Below are 18,798 nucleotides of genomic sequence, written 5' to 3'. Positions count from 1 at the left end.
AAAGGCAGCAGTTGAAGTGCTAGCAATTTAGCCAAGCTAGCATTCAACCGCTGGGCATGTGGATGGCTGGGAGTTCGAACTTCTTTTGATGGTCCAGCAGCTGGGGCAGGGAAATTTGCCTGCTACAATGGGACGTTGGTGTACTGCTAGCAGAGTTCCCGCAAGTACTTGGCTGTGACACACCTAATTCTACACCTTCATTCGTCTCAGTGCAGGTTTCAGAGAGGACTGAAGGTATAGTGGGGTTGGAGAACCCAGCTGATGAGTAGCAAGGAGAGGTCCGCTTTGTTCGTTGGTGTGGGTCTTTAAGGTACGCTTGCCAACGAACTGCATGGCAGGTCAACATATGTCTGGTCAAGCATGTGGTGCCCAAGCGGCTGATGTTTTGGCCACACGAGATACGCTTGAGAGATATGTTGCAAATAGCAGTGGTGTGATCTGATGCACTGAGGCCCACACCAAAGAACTTTTGGAATAACGCGCAGAGGCAGCGCTCTGCACAGGCAGAGCTCTGCGGTGTGATTCAGTCGGTGTGTTGCCCTCAAGCTGGCCCCTGGAGGGCATCCTGCCTCGTTGGGGATGTGCCTTCTCCTCTCTCCTATCAGGCACCCATGTGGAGTCAGTGACCTCATCATCCCCTCCCTCCTCATCACTGGAGCAAACCTGGCAGTATGCTGCAGCTGGTGGAACATGACTGCCAGATTGCTCTCTCTGGACTCACGCTACTGCCTTCCTCTAGCTGGGTATCATCATCAGTGCCTTCAAAACACTGGGCATCCTCCTGAGCATGTCCCCAACACTGTGCTCAAACAGTTCGGGGGACTCCTCAGGAGGACATGGAGGGTCTAGGGAAGGAGTGACTCATGCCATTGAGATGAGGGAAGAGGCCGCGTTGGCTGCTGCTTTGCCAGTACCCTGAGCCTGGGTGAGAGAGGATGAGGAAGATGAGGAGGGCTTGGTCATCCACTCTTCCAAGTCTTCAGCATGTTACGGCTCAACATGTCCAGCTGCCGAAAATAAGTACAAGCGTGTCCCATGGCCATGTGCTGATGAGGATGCACCGTGTCCATGGCCAGCACTGTTGCCTCTAGACACAGAGTCTGCTTGCCCTCTTTTATTGGCTCGTGACTGTATGCCTCTCCTTTCTGGCCTTCCAGACATACTAATGGCCTGCAGGGAGATGAGAACACCAGAAACTGGGGTAGCTTTAGGTGCACACTGAGCAGATGACACAGTACACCGACTGTAACTGCTGCAGCTGCCTGTGGTATAGGACTAGAACAACTCGAGCAATTGGGGTAGCTTCAGGTGTACACTGTGCAGGTGACACAATACACCGACTGTAACTGCTACAGCTGCCTGTGGTATAGGACTAGACCAACACAAGCAACTGAGGTAGCTTCAGGTAGCTTCAGGTGTACACTGTGCAGGTGGCACAATACACCAACTGTAATTGCACTAGGTTCAAAAGAAATTTAGACACTGTCTCTGCCTATCTGTCTCTGAGCCGCCCACAACACACTACACTAGGCCACCGTGCAAGCGGCCTTATATAGTGTGGGGCATGTACTAAACCCCCTGAGCCATAAATTATGGCTCTCCCTGCTGCCGGCGCTGTGATTGGCCAAGCATGTGGGTCATAGTGCATGCTTGGCCAATCATCAGCCAGCAATGCACTGCGATCCCGCAGTGCATTATGGGCCGTGAACGCCATATTCGAGTATGGCGTGAATGTCCCATAAAGTTCTGGTTTCACCGAACGGGCGAACGGCCGGTGTTCGAGTCGAACATGCGTTCGACTCGAACACCGCACTCATCCCTAATGCTAGGTAACATGTCATTGTAATACTTAAGGCCGGGTTCACATATGTACAGCCACTGTTTCCAGCAAGGGTACTGGTGCGTTTCTGTTCACCGGTTCAGGCGTGATTCAGGTTCAAATTTTTGCCCAAAAACGTACAGGACCCTTTTGGAAACTGCATTGCGGCTACATTTGTAAATCGGCTCCATTGAGAGCCGGTCACACTCACATGTCATGCGAATTAGATGCAGTGAAAACTGCATCCATTATGCACATATGTGAACCTGGTCTTAAAGCATGTATTACCCTCACAAAGCTCATACTACTCCCCTGACCATGCCTTTATCTGCTTTTCTCTCCAGAAAGATGGTGCCAAGCATCATCCAGGGAGACTCTCTACGGGACAAGGATGCAGGCTCAGATGCACAACCATGCAAATCCTGTTGCCTGTAAAGTTCTTGGCTGTTTTCACACGTCAAACACAAATCATCCCCTGTTGCAGAAGAGAAGTGATGGAGCTGTATTTTTGCATGTTTTCCCCAAATGTTTGAGGGTTTCCTCTCTGTTATCCAGTTTTCTCCCACTAGTCAAAATAGTCTGGCTGGCTAAAGTCCACTGTCAGCTGACATCACAGAGCATGTCCAGGCTCAGCAGGGATCCCGACAAGGATTTGTAATTCTGTCCGTCTAATTCTAATATTCACACAGCTATGCCACACAGCTCGGGCCAAGTTGGTGATCTGACTCTAGTCTTCTGTAGTTAAGCAGCACAGCCAGATCACCTTCCCACTGGCATTATGGGACTAGACCAGGAATGATAAGCAATAAGCTGATGAGGTTATATCTCACAGTTGATTGGCTCCTGGTGTGGGCCATCCCTCTCCCAATTTAAAGTGGTTGTAAACAATTTTGTTTGTCTTTTATCTATAGGTAAGCCTAGAATAAGGCTTACCTATAGGTAGTGGAAATATCTCCTAAACATGCGCCGTTTAGGAGATATTTCACTTGTAGTGCGCCAATGTCGTCATCAGCGCATGAGCTGTGAAGAAACGGACCACCGTGGCGGTTCTTCCCCCAGCGTGTGCCGTGACTGACGGCTCCTACACACAGGGCCGCTGATAGGGCAGTACAACCAGCCCTGTTGTACCGGGCCTGGCCAGCAGGGGGGGGCCCGAGCAGCTTTTAACCTCTAGTTAAAAAAAAAAAAAAGAAGCTAAATAACTATATTAACCCGCACCCACTTGATTACTAAGGTATATAAGGAATATATATTCATTTCCTGGGCCCCATCAGGTTACCAGAGGGGCCCAGGAGGTGAAAGCAGAAGAGGGACTTTTTTTCCATTTTCGGGTGCAGGGATACAATTGCATGCTGTTCTCAGTATACCTGCACAAACTAAAGTTCTTCTTGCTCACTGTATGCCTCTCCGGCGGATGGATATTACTGTTATACGGCTCCCTTCATTCAGTAAGTGCTGCAGCTTGAGGGACTTATCACTAAGGCGGCTGAGACAGACAGAGCAGCAGGAGTAATCTGGCCAACGGCAGTGGTACACAGGCAAGCAGTCCCCTGCACACACAAACACACACTGACAGGTCACACTATTGTAGCATGTGCAGTCCCCAGACTCTGTGTGCTCATGGTTATTATCATTATGATGATCAGAGCACAGCAGGTGCTGTATGGTTCTGTCAGTGTAACATGACTGTGTGGTGCTGACTTTCCTGATATATGACTGTACTGTGTGTTACAGACTATAACTCAGCACAGCCATAACAAAGTCAGCACCACACAGTCATGTTACTCTGACAGAGCCATAGAGAACCTGCTGTGCTCTGATCATCATAATGATAATGACCATGAGCACATAGTGAGATGCTACTTTTACACATGTGATGGGGGGGGGGGAAGGGACAGTAAAAACACATAGCCAAGCTGCATTTTTACCACCCCCAAACCACTCCCCTTTGATAACCTTTCACCCAAGCTTTGCAATTAGGTCCTTTTTCATGCAGACCTGATTGAAAGCTCCATGTAGGTTTACAGGTATGAACTGACTTTTGTGCATTTAGATCCACCTTCGTGTCCATTCAGGTAGGAAAAAAAAAAAATTCAGGTAGGAAAAAATAAAATTGGAAAAGAATATCCTTTTCTATTTTTCCAGACCTAAATGTGACAGATCAGAGGTAGCCTGATGTAAATGGACACAAGTCGGTGGTGTATGAAGACACAAACTGAAAGGGCACAGATGTCAAAACACTGACATCTCTCCCATTCAGATGCAGTTCTGAATGGTGGGGCGCTATAAATGTTACATGTTCCAGCTCCTGCCTACAGACACCCCCCCACACTGACAGCAGGGGCGGAATGAGGGGTGGGGTTGTGGGCGGAGCCAGGGTGGGTTATGGGCGGGGTCAATGGGGCCCCATGATTTCTAACAGCGGCCCTGCCTACACATGAGTGGGAGTGACGTCACGTGACTCTGGCCAGTCACAGAGCCAGAGTCTACAGCCCCAGAAGGAAGAGGGGTGAAGATGGATGTGGCCTGCACAGGGGACAGCGCAGGCTTCGTTTGCAGGTAAGTGTCACATAATGGGCTAATATGTGATGCATACTAGTCCATTATGCTTTTACTTTGCAGGCCTTTTGGGGAGCAAAAGAGGAAGTAAAACCCATTGGGGTTTACTTCCTTTTTAAGTGCAGCTTAACACAAATTACTAGTTATATATTGGGCAATAGTCATAAAAATAAATTTACTGATGACATAGTAGGTTTTTATATATGCCTGGAGTTCAGCTTTAAAACTCAAATCCATACAGGGCTTTGAGATTCAGGAGGTTGGAAAACGGTGGCCGCTACTCAGTCTATGATTGACCCCCCTCTGCCCCCGTGGCAAGCTTACCCCATCAGACACTTCCTCCTCTCTTTACCAACAATTTAGGCAGCATTCAAGATCTTATTTCTTCCAAAACTATCTGCTCAAGCCAAGGGCTGCTTCAAAATGGCCTCTCAGTGGCTTACAGAGTGCTTATAGCCCCCACGCCTGAGGGAAAGGCCCTCCTTCTTTAAGGATTGGGAAACTGACTTGACTCAACAATTCTCCACTGAATGCCAGTTTTGTTCTCTATTTAATGCATACGCCTTCTATCTCCCTAAGGCTGCAGGAATCTGGGTACAAGCTATTGACCCATTGGTATACCCATAAAACAACATAGCATGTTCCCAGAGATTGACACCTTCTGCTGGAGGTGTGGTGCAGATAGAGGCACGTTGTATCATATTTTCTGGGCCTGTCTGCTGATCAGCCCCTTCTGGCGGAGTGTCTGCACTCTGAATGCAGCTGTTCCCTTATTGTCCATCTTATCAACAGGGCTAGAGCTTGCATGTCTATCCAGTGGAAGTCTATCTCATCTTCCATGTTAGGTCATTGGATCAAAGCTAAGAATGACATTTAGAAGATGGAGGGACACACCTTATCCCTTAAAGCTTTGTATTTTTTTTACATTAAAATAATAAAAATTTCATAATCACCTGCTCTGTGCAGTGGTTTTGCACAGAGAAGCCCCGATCCTGCTCTTTTAGGGTCCCCTGCCAGTGCTCCTGGCCCCTCCCTCCTGCCAAGTGCCTCCAAAGCAAACAGCTTGCTATGAGGGCACCTAGGCAGGCTTGCTCCCGAGCCACTGCTCTGCATGTCCATTCACACACAGAGCCATGGCTCGGCCCCGTTTCTCTCTCTCATTGGCTCACTGGTTGTGATTGACAGCAGCGGGAGCCAATGGCTCAGCCAGTGAGGAGCCAGAGTCCCCAGATAGCTGAGGCTCTCATGCAAAGCACTGGAGGAAGACGGGGCTCAGGTAAGGATTGGGGGGGGGAGTAAGGATTGGGGGGGGGGGCTGCTTCACAGAAAAGTTTTTATACCATCTTGCATTAAATGAATGAAGGTAAAAAAAACCTTGAGTCTTTAGAACCACTTTAAGAAGCAAGATATAATCATAAAACCTGGTTTTATTGGACCGTATTGTCCCTTTCTGACAAATTCAAAAATCTATTGCCTTCCAGCCTGGAAAAACAGTTCAAGGATCCCTTCCTCCTCCCTTTTTATTATCTTTTCCTTTCTTTTTACTGGCTTACTCTTTCACCCCTCTTCCTTTTCTAGATGTTCCTTGCTCTACATCTCCTACTACTGTACAAATTACCTCTGTTAGAGGCATACCCTCTCCTCCCAGTGTTGTGACTGCCAACCATCTTTGAATTTATGATTTCTTAGCAAGGGTCTACTTCGCAGGTGCTTTCTCAGGACTTTAGACCATCTGATTACCTAGGTAGATGTAAGCCCTCTGATCTCCCAGATAAACCTCACGAAAACATGTGTTCGTAAACTGAGCCCAGTTAAATCACTGCATTTAAACATAATTAGGAGTAGTATTAACACAGTTCAATAACTTGTGAAGCACAAATGTCCACAGTTTTTAAGCTGTTTATTGTATCATTGTCAATTTCCAAGTGTTTCATTGGATTATGTGTATTTCAATAAAGAAAAACTAACAATAAATATACCCACAGCCAAGGGTTTTCATAAAGTTGCCCCCTTTCAGTAGGGTTGAGGTCAGGGGTCTGGGCAGGCCACTTGAGATACTTCACACCAAACTTGTCAAACCATGTCTTTATGGAGGCAGCAAAAGAGCCTTCTCCAACTTATTACAAGGTTGGAAGCACAATGTCTTTGTAGGCTTATATAGTGGTAGGTGTCCACAAACCTTTAGCCATATATCAACTGTAGTCAAATGTTTTTTGAATGCCTGTGAGCTTGTTGGACATCCTATTCTAAAATCACAACAGTCTTCACTCTTCGGTAAAGGATTTCCACAAGATTTTGGATTGCGTCTTTGGAAATATGCACCCATTTAGCCAAAACAGCATTTGTGGGGCCAGGTACTGATGTTGGACAACAATACCTGGCTCTCAATCAGCTTTTCAATTCAACCCAAAGACATTCAATAGGGTGGAGGTCAGGGATTGTGTGAAGACCACATTAGTCCCTTCACACCAAATTTGTCAGGCCATATCTTTTTAGAACTGTAAATAAAAGCCCCAAACTGTTGCCACAGATTATTGATGTTGGACCTGGCTCTCAATCAGTCTTCCAATTCATCCAAAAGGTGTTCAGTAGGGTTGAGGCCGGGGTTCTTTGCAGGCCTTTTGAGTCCCTTCACACCAAAGTTGTCAAAACATGTCTTTATAGAACTGGCAAAAAAAGTCTTCCCCAAGGTGTCAAGGTGTCTCTGTAAGCTGTAGCAATAACAGGATCCTTCACTGGGAACACCAGAAATCTGAACCTTAATATGGAGGAAAGCCCACATCACTTATACACTTGGGAGTCTTTCAGGTGTCCTCAAATCTTTGACCAAAATGTGTACTGTACAAATCTACCAGGGTTCAAATGGAATGAAAATAGACACCTGCTTTTTTGGTGGGTTCAAAGATAAAGACAAAAAAAGAATGGAGCTGGACTAAAGCTAGCTTTAAATAGGAAAAAATGCACAAGCAATCGGACTAGAAAAAGAAACAAGGTGCCTACTTGAAGACAATCATGCTCATTGGCTACATCCTATCAGTGTAATCCCTGAAGCTTCATGGGATCTAAGATGTAAGCTAAGGGCAAATTCTGTTTTAAATGGCTTCCCACATTCAGAACATGCATGTGGTTTAAGGCCTCTATGGACCTTCTTATGTCTAAGCAAATTCGATTTACTGCGGAAACCTTTCCCACACACAGAGCAGGAATAAGGACGATCGCCGGTGTGAATTGTTTGATGCGTTTCTAGATTGCCTTTTTTGGCAAAGCTTTTCCCACATTCAGAGCAGGAAAACGGCTTTTCTCCTGTGTGAGTCTTCTGATGGGCAATTAAGTGGTCTCTCTGAGAAAAACATCTGCCGCAGTCAGAGCAGGAATAGGGCTTTTCTCCCGTGTGAGTTTTCTTGTGTTTGGTTAAGGCAGAATTGAAAGAAAAAGATTTCCCACATTCAGAACATGAAAATGGCTTCTCTCCGGTGTGCATTCTTTTGTGTTTAGACAGAGCCGATTTTGCTGGGAAACCCTTCCCGCATTCAGAACACGAATAGGGCTTTTCCCCTGTGTGAGTTCTCTGATGCAAAACGACATGTCCTTTCTGGGTAAAACATTTCCCGCACTCTGAGCATGAATAGGGCTTCATAGGAATCAGCTCATGCTCAATCACATATAATTTCCGAGGATGATCTTCGCCACTCTCAGGCGATAAGGGATTTGCGTGAGAGCTCTTGTGAGAAGCAAGAAGTTCCCTCTTGGAAAAACATTCCCCGCACTCAGAACAACGAAAGGTTTCACCTCCTCTGGCTGATGGATGATGGACGATGGGAGTTGAATCATTGGGAAAACTGCCCCCATGTGTAGAGGGATCAGACAGGTCTCCACTGGGAAGTACTAGGAGAAGAGTTTGGGTAGTGGAGTTTTCAAATGGAATGTGTTGCTTGCCCAGATTATTGCTGTTGTGTTTTCCATCTAGAAGAAAACAAAAATGGAAGGGGATAGAAATCATTAATACATTAGCAAGCATAAATGACAGATTGGCCTATATTCCATTTTATAACATAATTGGACAAATATATAAATGTTTCCAGAATTAAAAAAAGAAAAATGTTCTGTATTTAGTGTTTATTACTCACCTGTGTTGATCTCTATTGTAAATTCCTCCTCTTTAAACCTTGCACATCCTTCTTCTTCTTCTTCTTCTTCCTCCTCCTCCTCCTCCTCCTCCTCCTCAGATTTGATATCTCTTTGAGTGGCTCTGGTGTCTCCAGGGTCTGTGAATAAAGATGAGAGTGAGGCCACCCTGTACTAAGTGTATGAGAGACCCCAGAGAGTGTAAGTGGGGGGGGGGGGGGGGGGGGGACTGGTCACCTCTCTTGGCTGGTAACACATAATGATACAAGGTAAACAATTACAGGACATTTTTCAGCACTCAAGGAGAAAAGCCCAACATGCACCCCCTCACCATCACCAAGCTGTGATCTACTTCAGCTGCATAAGTTGAAGATCCTGCCACTTTTGCACCCTCTCCTGCTAAAGTGCCCAAGACAGACACATCTTCTGCCTACCTTTTGGCCTGGCCATTGATGTCAGAAGGAGACTCTAATAGAGGGTGATGGCTCCTGACTCCCCCACTGGGCACATACTGTCTCCCCATTACTCTCTACTGACAGAGGAGGTGGAGAAGAAGAGATTGTTGTAGTGACTGAGCAAGGAGAATCTGGGACTCGTCTCTGGCTGTAGCGTTTATTACTCACCTGTGCTGATCGCTACAGGAATTTCCTCTTCTTTAATTACAACGTGTATTTCTTCCCCCTCAGCTTTGACACCTCTCCGAGTGGCTCTGGTGTTTTGGGGGTCTGTGAATAAAGATGAGAGTGAAGCCCCCTGTACTGACATATATGAGAGACCCCAGACTGTGTGTGTGCATGCGTGGGGTGGAGGAGGACTGGTCACGTGGCCAGTAACAGAAAATTACATGATGTGAGGAGGAGAGCCTCCTGACTCCCCCACGATGCACATAGGGGTTGATTTACGAAAACTGCAGATTGCAAAATCTGGTGCAGCTGTGCATAGAAACCAATCAGATTCCAGGTTTTATGGTCTGAGCTTAACTGAACAAGCTGAAGATAGACATTGATTGGCTACTATGCACAATTGCACCAGATTCTAGGTGCTCCAGTTTTAGTAACTCTTCCCCACACTGTCTTCCCATTACTGTCTACTGACAGAGGAGGGGTGAGAAGAAGAGATTGCTGTAGTGACTGGACAAGGAGAATCTGGGACTCTTCTGTGGATTTAGTGTTTATTACTCACCTGTGCTGATCTCTGGAGGCATGTCCTCCTCCTTACACAGATCATCTATCACAGAGGGCTCTTCTACTTTTTTCTTGGATTCCATTGTACAGTCAATCTGATTTGTAGCCATCAAAACCTACATATAAATATGAATCATTTTACTTTTTTCTTTATAATGTTCTCACATCTTCTTCAACAAACTAAATATTGAAGTACCCTTTCTAGTGGGAGGAAGAATAGAGCAGATCACTCAAAAACTGTGTTCCTCAGTATCGAAATACTCAGTTTAATTGTTGGTCTTACGAAACACATAGTGAATAATGTAAAATCTACTTTTATTAAAAAAAAAAAAAAAAACACCATAAGGGTCAGAGTGTTTGCTTAATGGTTAGCACTTCTTCCTTACAGCACTCGGGTCCAATTCGGGACATCATCCGAACAGAGTTTGCTTGTTCTCCTAGTGCTTGCCTGGATTTTCTGCAGGTGCTCTGGATTCCTCCCACACTCCAATGACATACTGGTAGATTAACTGGCTTCTGTCCAGATTGTCCACAGTATATGTGTGTATGTAGGCATGCATGTGAGATTGAAACCAAAGGCTGGCCATACATTAAGCAATTTTCTGTCAACTTGAAGAAAATCGCTCTATTCCCCCGTCAAAGCATTCAGTGTTAATGGAGGAATCATTCCCGCTGCACAATTGTATTCTTACAACAGGAGGTCATCACCTCTGTCAGAATACAATGATCACTGCTGGCGCTATAGCAAGTACAACCAGCCTGCCCATAGATGGATCAAAATTCGGCCAGGCTTTAGACTGTAAGTAAAGCACTTTTTTAATTGTCTGCACAGATACAGTATGTAAATACCTGTAATAATAAATAGATTAACAAATATGACCAAAGGTTTGTGGGAAGCTGGCCACCACAGCCACTATAAGGCCAAAATATTGTGAACACACCTCCAAGTGGTTGAATGCAGATGTTTCTAGTGAAGAGTACCATAAATGCTATCACATACAAAGACACTTTAGACAATATCCACCTTGTAATAAAATATAAAAATAAGAAGGCCAAATACAGATACAATGGCAGGACTCAGTCCCATAGACAGACCAAAAAGAGTTGTAGGTATAAAAGTTTGGGGAAGTCCCTTTTTTGCTCAGTATGACAGTGTGACTGTACACAAAGACGTCTACAAAAACAGATGGCCGGACCAGTTTGGTTTGGAAGAACTCGAGTGGTTTTTACAGAACTCGGACCTCAGTCCTACTTAACACCTTCGGGATGAAGTGGAACAATGATTGTGAGCTAGGTCTTCTCAAGGATACAGTGGGGAAAATAATTATTTGATCCCCTACAGATTTTGTAAGTTTTCCCACTTAGAAAATAAAATAAAAATTAAGGGTCTATAATTTTTTATCATAGGTGTATTTTATATAATAGAGACAGAATATCAGCCAAAAATCCAGAAAAAAAAAAAAACACGATACAAATGTTAAAAATTGAGTTGCAGTTTAGTAAGTAAATAAATATTTGATCCCCAAGCAAAACATGACTTGTCTGGTAAAAAGCCTAGTCACAGAGCCAGAGTTTGCGGCCCCCCTGGAAGGAAGAGGGGTGAAGAATGGACACTTGCTGCTAGTGAGGCAGATTGGGACATCACGGGCTTCTCCTGCAGGTAAGTGTCACATAATGGGCTACTATGCGATGCATAGTAGCCCATTATGCTTTACCTTTGCAGGGAAACAAAGAAGAAGTAAAACCCATCAGGGTTTACTTCCTCTTTAAAGTGGGAGTAAACCCATGGATTTAAACAGTTAAAAAAAAGGCATGCCGGGAATGCTAACTGCACATTGGCTGTGCTCTCAGCCAAACTATCAAACCATCCAATGGCTGGTGTCATAACGAATCACATGTGCAGCACCATAGCAGTTGAAGATTAAACAGAGGCAAAGATGGCGGCTTCCTTGGCTGAAAACGATAGGGGAGTTTACTTCCACTTTAACAGCTCTTTGGTCTTGTCCATGATGGTGAGATTTGAATGGAAGAAAGATTCTGTGGACAGGTGTCTTTTATACACATAACGAGTTGTCGTTAGGAGTACCTTCTTACATTAACAGGACTAATCTGTGTACCACATGAGCAAATACTGTAGCCAGTCTGTGGTAGCCAGAATTATTGTTGGTTGGTAGGAGATCGAAAAAATAATTGTACTCACCGAACTGCAACTCAATTTATAACATTTGTATCATGTTTTTTTCTGAATTTTTGATTGATATTCTGTCTCTATCATTTAAAATACACCTATGATAACAACTATAGACCTTTCATTTCCTTGGAAGTAGGCAAACTTACAAAATCTGCAGATCAAATAATTATTTTCCCAACTGTATGTGGACACTCGATCAACTCCTATCACTATAGGTGATGTGGACTTTCCTCCATATTAGTAGGGTTCAAAGTTCTGGTGTTCCCCAGGAAGGATACTATTATTGATACAGCTTACAAACACACCTTGGAGAAGTCTTTTTTTGCCAGTTCTATAAAGACATGATTTGACAACTTTGGTGTGCAGGAACTCAATAGCCCTGACCTCATTCCTACTGAACATCTTTGGGATGAATTGGAAGGTTGATTGAGAGCCAGGACTTGTAGTCCAACATCAATACTTTGGGGCAAAAGTTTGGGGAAGGCTTTTATTACCAGTTCTAAAAAGACGTGGTCTGACAAATTTGATGTGAAGGAACTCAATAGGCCGTCACAGAACCCCAAACTCAACCCTACTGAACATCTTTGGGAAGAATTGAAAGGTTGATTGAGAGCCAAGTCTTATTGCCCAACATCAATACCCAATTTAATAAGTGCCACTGTGGCTTAATGGACACAGACACACTTCAAAACCCTGTGGAAAACCTTCCATAAATTGTTAAGGCTATTATATTAGCAAGGAGAGGCCAAATCCATATTAATGCCCATGGTTTAAAAATGGGGTATCCAAAATGTTCATACAAGAATGTTAGATGTTCACAAACCTTTGCTCATACAATGTATTTCAAAGTTTAAGGCAGGCCATATATTAAAGCCAGCCATAGATGGGTCGAATCTTGGTCAGGAGGGACTGGCCACATTTCAAACCATCTATGAGCAGGCTAAATGTACCCAAGTGAAAAATAAAAATAAAGTAGTGGCGTGCTAATATGTAAAGATTTTGGTGAATAAACTAATAGTAGTAGAAATTAGATTGTTTGATGTTTGCTGCAGCTGTCACTAATGTGCTCCCACAAGTAACAGTATGAAAATGAAAATATGTACCATCGCTTGACTTGAGTACAACCAGAATGTCTGAATTATCATATGCAAATATTAATATAATATAATAGCTCAGCCAGAGAGATTCCCCCATCAACACTGACTGTGTTGCTGGGGGAATCAAGCAATTTTCCTTTGGCTGCAGAAAAGAAAATCGCACACCATCAATGGGCTGCCTAACCAATTTTCTTAACCACGGGTGGAAGGAGAGGCAACTGCTTGATTCCCTCATCAACACAGTCAGTTTTTTATGGGGGAAATCCCTCCCACTAGCCATCAGAATACAATGATCACTGTTCGCGGCTAAAGCCGCCAGCAGTGATAACATGAAAAAAAAAACAGTCCGGCTGGTTGGACCCATACGAAATCACTATACTGACACAATTAGGTCTTTAATCTCATTTACACAATACTAAATCACAATGATATCCCTCTAAAACCACACCACATATGTGTCATTAACATTTATGAAAGCTAGCTAACCATTGCTGAATCACAGAACATATCCACTCTTACAAGCCAATAACTCAAAACAATTATAAAGGGTATTTTCTTTCCCTACACTAGTTCATAGGCTGTGTCTGTGGGGTTAGTCATGTAGGACATGTTTGCCTCATAATCTGATCCTTCTCCTGGATCTCATTTATATTGTCTTGTCCTTTGGCTCTTTAAACCGGAACTAAACCCATCGATTTAACAGTTTCAAAAAACAGTTACATTCTCAGCATATTCCAGGAATGTAACCTGTCACATTGGTTGTGCTCTTAGCCAAACTGTTAAACCACCAAATGGATGGTGTCATAAATGATCACATGTGCAGCATCATGGCAGTTGAAGGTCAAAGAATGGTCAAGGTGGCAGCTTCCTTGGCTGAAAACAAGGAGGGTTTAGTTCTGCTTTAACTTTATAATAAGGCCCCTATTTGGATTGTGTATCATAGGAGGTCAAGTCAGCAACAAGCAGCAAAAGTAACCATCAACATACAGTATAACTGCAGTAATGAGGTATTTTTATTTGGAAAAGGCATTTCTAAGCCATAACATGTAGCTATTAATATTTCCTTGGATTCCAAATACCTGGTCATCCTTTTGGATCCCAAGCGGTTCTGAATCCTGGGAACACAGAGGGCTGGGACATCTCTCTGGTGGGTTTCCGCTACTGGATCTATCTGTAGGAAACACACACACTGACTGAATACATTGTTTCTATGTCTTTAAATCAGAGGATGTGTGTATCTAGGTGGATCCTCAATACTCTTCTCTTCTTTAGGCCTAGTACACACTAATAGAAAATCTGATGAAAATATCCACATTCTGAACAATCTGTAGATTTTCTGTTCGTTAGTACACTGCTTTCAAGAGCCGATATGGACCGTTCAGACAAAAACTTCCAAAAGGGACATATTGGAAAATCTCTCTCATTATTTACAGCAGAACTTCACCCAAAAGGAGAAGTCCGTCACATATGGAAGATTTTTTTTTTTTTTCGTGTGGGGGAAGTGGGTATCTGATTTTGACAGCTGCAGTCGATCCACAAGAAGCTGTCCCCACCCTCCTATTCTCTCCCCGCAGTCTTATGGGACATGTCACAGGTTCCAGAAAGCGAATGGGTCATTTCTAAAGCACATGTGCAATGAGAAGCCAGCTGTGAAGTCATAAGGTGTTACAGCTTGCTCCGCACAGTGAACATGCTTGGCGTGAGTGACCCGAAGTCCGGCCAAGAAGAGCACAGCTGTTTATTAAGATTATTAAAAGTCAGCAGTAACAGTTTTTGTAGTGCTGACTTTTTTTTACACAAGTGACTGTAGCTACTCTTTATCATAATGTTCGATTTTCATTTGATTAGTAAAGTATTTGTCCTATAAAAATCGAATGAGCAAATCCTCGCATGATCAGGAACAAATTATGACCACAGGCTAGACATTGATTATAGCAATGTACGTGGGAAGTTGTCCTCTGTCATTCGAGGATTTAGGCATTCTTGTTTTCAACATGGCATGTGGACACAGAAAAATGCAAATGATCATTCGCCCTTTTTTTCTAATAGTGTGTACTAGGCTTTACAAAAAAATAAAGTCTCCTCTTACCTGGTAATGTGAGCGGCGGATGGTTCTTCATCATGACCTCCTGGTACAGATCATTGTGGCCTTCTAAACATTTTCCCTCCTACATGGAGAAATAGACAGGGACATCCTGACACCATACAGGAACCTTACACACACACAATGATACCGTCACCATCCAGACACATCCCTTGTCTGGATAATGTCCCAGAATTCCCAGCACTGCTCACCTCTCCTGTCAGCAACTCAACAATCTCCTTGATGACATCTTGTACATTCCTATTCTTTCTCAGGGAATGAGATGGAGGCTCTATAATAGGGTTTTGGGTCTTTAAGTTGGAGGCAACCAAGCCTTTGGATAACTTGAAAGTCATATAATTCTAAATCAAAATAAAAAAAACACCAGAGTTTGCCACCATCCAAACTTGACGAAATATTCTCAATACATAAATTCAATAACAAGGTCTTTAAGACCTCCATTAAGTTCTGTGTTTGACATTCCCAAGATCCTCCTCACCTCTCTGGTCAAGTCTATGTTTTAATAATAGAGATAAGAGTGTTGTCATGTGACCTCCCAGAATCCTCCTCACCTCTCTGGTTAGTAGCTCAGAGATCTCGCTGGTGACTTCCTGGACTTTCTTATTGCTTAGGTAATGAGATGGAGGCTCTATCACAGGGCTTTGTGTGTTCATTTCTTCAGAAGCAATCGAGCCATCAGATATCTTAAAGGCTATATAATTCTATATCGAAAGCAAAAATATCAAGTTATGTTGCCTTAGTGCATGAAAATACATATCATTACAATGTTTTATGCTCATCCTATCAGTGCTGTGTTTTATTAATAGAGATAAGTGTGATGTCATGTGATCTCCCAGAATCCTCCTCACCTCTCTGGTTAGGTCCATGTTTTAATAACTGAGATAAGAGTGATGCCATGTGACCTCCCAGAATCCTCCTCACCTCTCCAGTTAGGTCTGTGTTTTATTAACAGTGACGAGTGATGTCACAGGACCATGTGTCAGGCCCATTCACTTCTATGACAGGTTGTTGGTGGATGCAACTATTTTTGGCTGTATGCATAGCCAGTGATTACCTGCACTTTGTGCGCGTCCATCGGCACTCAACCCAGGTAAATAGCCATGAATATCTGCAGCCACCGGCAACATAGCTTTGAAGTGAATGGGCTTGAAAGCCACAGCTAACTGCTCAACACAGCAACCAAAATCAGTAGAGTCCTGCCATTCAGTCTTCTCCCCTCCTCGCGTTGTCTTCTGGGTAATGGGGCGCGCTGTGTTCTGGGAACTGTGTGTTTCCTAACAAAGCGCGTCCCATTCACAAAGCGCTGCACGACTCGCGCATGCACAGTAGGAAACGGGCAGTGAAGCCGCAAGGCTCCACTGCCTGTTTCCCTTAGCGAGGATGGAACCCGAGAGCCGAGGGACGGGTCGGCCTCGGGCGGTCTACATCGCGGGTGCCCTGGAAAGGTAAGTGTCATTATTAAAAGTCAGCAGCTACTTTTTTTTTAGCTGCTGACTTTAAAAAAAATTTCCCCGCTGGAACACCCCTTTAAGATCCTGCCCCCAACCTATGTGAATGGGTATTGGGTACATTGTACCCCTACCCAGTCACCAAAAAAAGTGTCAAAAAGTAAAAACCACAATACACAGTTTTTGACAATTCCTTTATTAAAAAATAAAAATAAAAAAAGTGTCCCACAATGTACATCCATCGTCAATCACCCCAACCCGACGGACCCAAAAAATAGAAAAACAAAAACAAAACTCTGCCTCGATGAGAGGTGTCCCGCGGACTGCTGTCTCCTGGCTATGACAGCTGTTATATAGGCAAGGGTGGGGCCATCTGGTGACGTAACCGAGCAACCCCCCCCTTCTAACATCATGTGCCATCAGAGGGGGGCAGTGTCATCCGGTTACATCAGCGGGTGGTCCTGCCCTTCCCTATATAAGAGCTGTCACAGTGAAAAGACAGCAGTCGGCTGTGGCGGCGGAGTATTTTCATTTTGTTTTTTTTTTCTGTTTTTCAGGTCCGTCGGGTGGGGTGATTGACGATGGATGTACACTTTTTTTTAAATAAAGGAATGGTCAAAAACTGTGTATTGTGGGTTTTACTTTTTGACAGTTTTTTTGGTGAATGGGTAGGGGTACAATGTACCCCATACCCATTCACATAGGGGGCAGGTTCTGAAGGCCCCCTTGTCAAAGCGGGCTTCCAGATTCCGATAAGTACCCCGCCCGCAGGCCCTTGTTCTCATCAACATGGGGAAAAGCTACTTTGGGGAGGGACCCCAAAGCACCCTTCCCATGTTTAGGGTAAGTGGCCTGGTATGGTTCGGGGGGGGGGGGGGCGCGCTCGCTCGTCCCCATGCTTTCTTGGCCTGCCAGGCTGCTTGCTCTGATAAGGGTCTGGTATGGATTTTTTTGGGGGGGGATCCCCACCCCAATTTTGTATTTTGGTGTGAAGTTCCCCTTAAAATCCATACCAGACCCGATCTGTTCGCATGTTCTGGTGCGAACCAAACCAGGGGGTGTTCCTACTGGCCACAGAAAGTGAGAGAGGGACCCCGAAGTGACGCTATACATGTTGCATTTGGGTCAGCAGGAAGAGGAGGAGAGCGCTCAGCTCCCTCCCCTCTAACTGACAGCAACCACTATGCCAGCCCCGGCCCCGTAGTTTTGCAAGCAGAGGGGGCGCCTATTACCAGGGGATGTGGAAGCAATCCAACAGCTGCAAAGGTGCCCGCCTGATGACTTCTGATAGGCATAAGTCAGCTTGTCAGATAGGCAAAAGTGTTAAAGAAGCTACTGCAGCGTAAGCTCTTTTACATTCCTGTCTGGATGTGACAGTGAGTAATACAGAAATCACAGCAGCTGACACTGAGCGTTGGGTGTTTCTGTTAAAATCTATGGTGGCCGCTACAATGTGTGTAGCGGCCACCACATATTTTAACAGAAACACCCAACGCTCAGTGTCAGCTGCTGTGATTTCTGTATTACTCACTGTCACATCCAGAAAGGAATGTAAAAGAGCTTACGCTGCAGTAACTTCTTTAACACTTTTGCCTATCTGACAAGCTGACTTCTGGCTGTCAGTTAATCTATCCCAGTAGATTAACTGATCTGTTTAGTTAATCTACCCCAGTAACGGTCATTCTCAGCCTGCTGGTGCTTAGATTGTTGTCCCGCAAGCTGGAAAATCTCTGTGCAGGGTGAGAGTGTTGATGTCACATCTGTGCCCATCCTTTGTGGCAATGTGCCATGCATCATTGCTTTCCCCAGGGTTAGGGATGAGCTCAGGCATGTTCGGATAGAACTGAACTTGCATGAGCTATCCCACCAGTAGGCTGTCGCTGCAGACAGCCAATCATAAGCAGCAGTGTCATTCTCTGCCTCACACCTGCACTTGGCTGAGAGACGGGGAATGCCTCTGCCGCTTATGATGCTACCCAGAATTCCCTGGGTCCTTTATGATCCCAACAATGCTGTCCTCACCTCTCTTGTCAGCAGGTAAACAATCTCCAGGGTGAGGTTTAATATCCGCTCAGTCACGTGACTTGGCTCCTTTTCCATTTTCGGTCAGGTGATCTGTTTCAAGGCGTTTCCCTGAAAACAGTTTTGGCCTTCAAGTAAGCTGCCAGATTTAGGCGTTCCTTTAATTACAAATTATCTGTAATTATAAGAGGCATATTATATAAAACATAAGCTCAGGCTAAAAATATAAAGAGAGAGATAGAAAGAGGG

At 44.5% G+C, this 18,798-nt stretch overlaps 2 protein-coding genes across 2 annotated transcripts in view; one reads left to right on the top strand and one right to left on the bottom strand.

The window, feature by feature from the left end:
* The window catches only part of LOC143957187 (uncharacterized), a 157,110-nt gene that overhangs the window by 125,029 nt on the left and 13,283 nt on the right, over window positions 1-18,798 (top strand). The window lies entirely within an intron of this gene.
* The window catches only part of LOC143957066 (uncharacterized), an 80,110-nt gene that overhangs the window by 61,201 nt on the left and 111 nt on the right, over window positions 1-18,798 (bottom strand). Inside the window, exons 2-10 of the mRNA XM_077467206.1 lie at window positions 18,550-18,724; window positions 15,631-15,780; window positions 15,271-15,420; window positions 15,065-15,143; window positions 14,055-14,146; window positions 9,686-9,803; window positions 9,127-9,228; window positions 8,506-8,643; window positions 7,532-8,341 (exon numbers count right to left, since the gene is read on the bottom strand). Coding sequence (XP_077323332.1) covers window positions 7,532-8,341; window positions 8,506-8,643; window positions 9,127-9,228; window positions 9,686-9,803; window positions 14,055-14,146; window positions 15,065-15,143; window positions 15,271-15,420; window positions 15,631-15,780; window positions 18,550-18,627 — 1,717 coding nt within the window. The 5' untranslated portion in view covers window positions 18,628-18,724. The remainder of the gene's footprint in view (window positions 1-7,531; window positions 8,342-8,505; window positions 8,644-9,126; window positions 9,229-9,685; window positions 9,804-14,054; window positions 14,147-15,064; window positions 15,144-15,270; window positions 15,421-15,630; window positions 15,781-18,549; window positions 18,725-18,798) is intronic.

This window comes from Lithobates pipiens, unplaced genomic scaffold, assembly GCF_037356315.1.
Source record: "Lithobates pipiens isolate NorthernLeopardFrog02 unplaced genomic scaffold, aLitPip1_a1.2 Scaffold_51, whole genome shotgun sequence".
NCBI lineage: Eukaryota > Metazoa > Chordata > Amphibia > Anura > Ranidae > Lithobates > Lithobates pipiens.
This window is presented reverse-complemented; position numbering and strand designations above follow the sequence as displayed.